At 36.9% G+C, this 2317-nt stretch overlaps 1 protein-coding gene across 2 annotated transcripts in view; it reads right to left on the bottom strand.

Annotated features, from left to right (window-relative positions):
* BDP1 (BDP1 general transcription factor IIIB subunit) overlaps positions 1–2317 on the bottom strand; it is a 128833-nt gene that overhangs the window by 62210 nt on the left and 64306 nt on the right. Inside the window, exon 20 of one of the 2 annotated variants that reach the window (XM_017890622.1) lies at positions 1071–1293. In XM_017890622.1, the coding sequence (XP_017746111.1) occupies positions 1071–1293 (223 nt within the window). The remainder of the gene's footprint in view (positions 1–1070; positions 1294–2317) is intronic. The other variant, XM_017890621.1, reaches the window with a different exon arrangement.

Below are 2317 nucleotides of genomic sequence, written 5' to 3'. Positions count from 1 at the left end.
AAAAAAAAAAAACAAAAAAAACTGTAAGACCAAGTTTAAGTGGATATATTCAAAATTGCTGTATGATTAACTTGGGGAAAGGGATGTGACATTATAAGACTTTCACTTTTAGAATACATATATTTTCCAAATTGAAATTTCTACAATCAGAAAGTATAATACAAATGTAACTTACCTTTTATGAATATAAGCATAGGAGAAAAGGTACAAATGTTGATGCACAGTAAAGTACTGAGCTGTTTTAAGATGTCAAATAAGAGTTTTAATTCTAAAAAGGACTTTATATGTGGAAAACATTCAGTTTATAATTATTCATTTCATTTCAACGTTTTTGATGGTATATCACACAATTTTAATCTGTTATGGACCAAGTTAATAAAGTAAACAAAATATCACCTTTAACTCAAATCAACCTTTTAACTCTTCATTTCACCTTCACAACAGACTGAAATAAAAAACTATTATTCTTGCCAGGGGCCATGGCTCAGCGTAATCCCAGTACTTTGGGAGGCCAAAGCAGGCGAATCACGAGGTCAGGAGTTCGAGATCAGCTGTGAACCCCGTCTCTACTAAAAATACAAAAAAAAAAAATTAGCCGGGCATGGCAGTGCATGCCTATAGTCCCAGCATTCAGGAGGCTGAGGCAGGAGAATCGCTTGAACCCAGGAGGTGGAGGTTGCAGTGAGCCAAGATTGCACCACTACACTCCAGCTTGGGAACAGAGTGAGACTTCATCTCAAAAAAAATAAAAAAATAAAAACACTATTATTGTCATTTTTTCTATGAAGAAAATTATTTCGTCAATGGTCACAAACCCAGAACGGGAACCAGAGCCCAGACCTCCTAAACGCTTTCCCACAACATGCTTGCCCATTATCAGGTATCTGAGATTCTTACACAAATTGTGTGGAACGATGAGGCACATTAAGCATGGGAGCAACATTACATGCAGCAAAAATTACAGAAATATTTGTAAAATTTTAATGCCAGGTGCTTTTATTAGCCCTAATAATTTAAAACAAACAAACAAAAAACCCACACACAGAACTTCCATCTTAAATATTACTCACATGTTGAGAAGGGAGAGTATCAGCTTGTTCATTATTTTCTTGCATCACAATAGTCTCCATTTTCTTGGTTTCTGATTTCTTCTCATATATATTTTTTTCTGATTCTGTAGTCTCTCTCTTCAAAGCTGCTCTTGCTAAGTTTGGTTTTGGTCTTTTGAATCTACTCCTCACAAAAGGTGCTGGTTTAATTTCAAGTGACTTCTGTTCTTGAGGAAGAGATCTACTTTTGGAACAAGGATTATCAAGCTTTAGAATGAACTGAAGGGGCAGGGGAAACAGAGTCTCAGTACAACCTTAGAGACTGGCAGTAAACATGTTAATTTTTTTTTTTTTTTGGAGACAGGGTCTTGTTCTGTCCCCCAGGCTGGAGTGCAATGACACAATCATACCTCACTGCAGCCTTGACCTCTGCAGGCTCAGGTGATCCTCAATCTGAGTCTCCCAAGTAGCTGGGACTACAGGCATGTGCCACTACACCCAGCTAGTTTTGTATTTTTTGTAGAGATGGGGTTGCTACAGCCTGTTGCCCAGGCTGGTCTCAAACTCCTGGGCTCAAAGGATTCACCCTTTTGAATTGCTACGATTACAGGTGTGAGCCACCGTACTTGGCCTAATTCCAATTCTTAACAGGAAAACAAATCGAACTATCTGGCAGATCCTGAAAACCATGAATGGTACAATCCAGGTATGAGCCTAGGAATTATATCATCTCTGCACAAACAAAACATAAGTCTATCAAACCTGTATTGATTTAAGACTGTTACGTACAATTTTGTATGTCAGTAACTTTCACAACTGACTTGTCAGAGTGACCTCAATCCTCTCTCCCAGTCTTCCCAAAACTATCTTAAAATCTCTAACACTATCCTGTATATGTTATACCTTAAAACCTCACTTAGTTTAACATAATCTGCAACTATAACTTAATATCTTTTCTTTAAAACACACTGGTACCTTAAATTAATATCTGAAAACGGCTCTGGAACATCTGGAGATCGAATCCCCAGGACTTCTGTTTTACCAGATTCATGAGTCTGTGAAGAAATCCTGAAACGACTGAAGTGACTTGATACTTCTTTTCAGAATCTCTTTTTTCTTCTACAGGTGTGTGCATCATCGACAGTACTTCACTGCTAATGTTCTAGAGAAACAGTCATGGTAAATCAGCACACATAAAAGATTATTTAAACATCTTATATACTTAAAACAAAAGTCTACTAAATTCTGAACACTTTCCTTTAACAATT

Source organism: Rhinopithecus bieti, unplaced genomic scaffold (assembly GCF_001698545.2).
Source record: "Rhinopithecus bieti isolate Rb0 unplaced genomic scaffold, ASM169854v2 scaffold_18354, whole genome shotgun sequence".
In the NCBI taxonomy this organism is placed as follows: Eukaryota; Metazoa; Chordata; class Mammalia; order Primates; family Cercopithecidae; genus Rhinopithecus; species Rhinopithecus bieti.
Note: the sequence above shows the minus strand (reverse complement) of the source record. Positions and strands in the feature narration are given on the sequence as shown.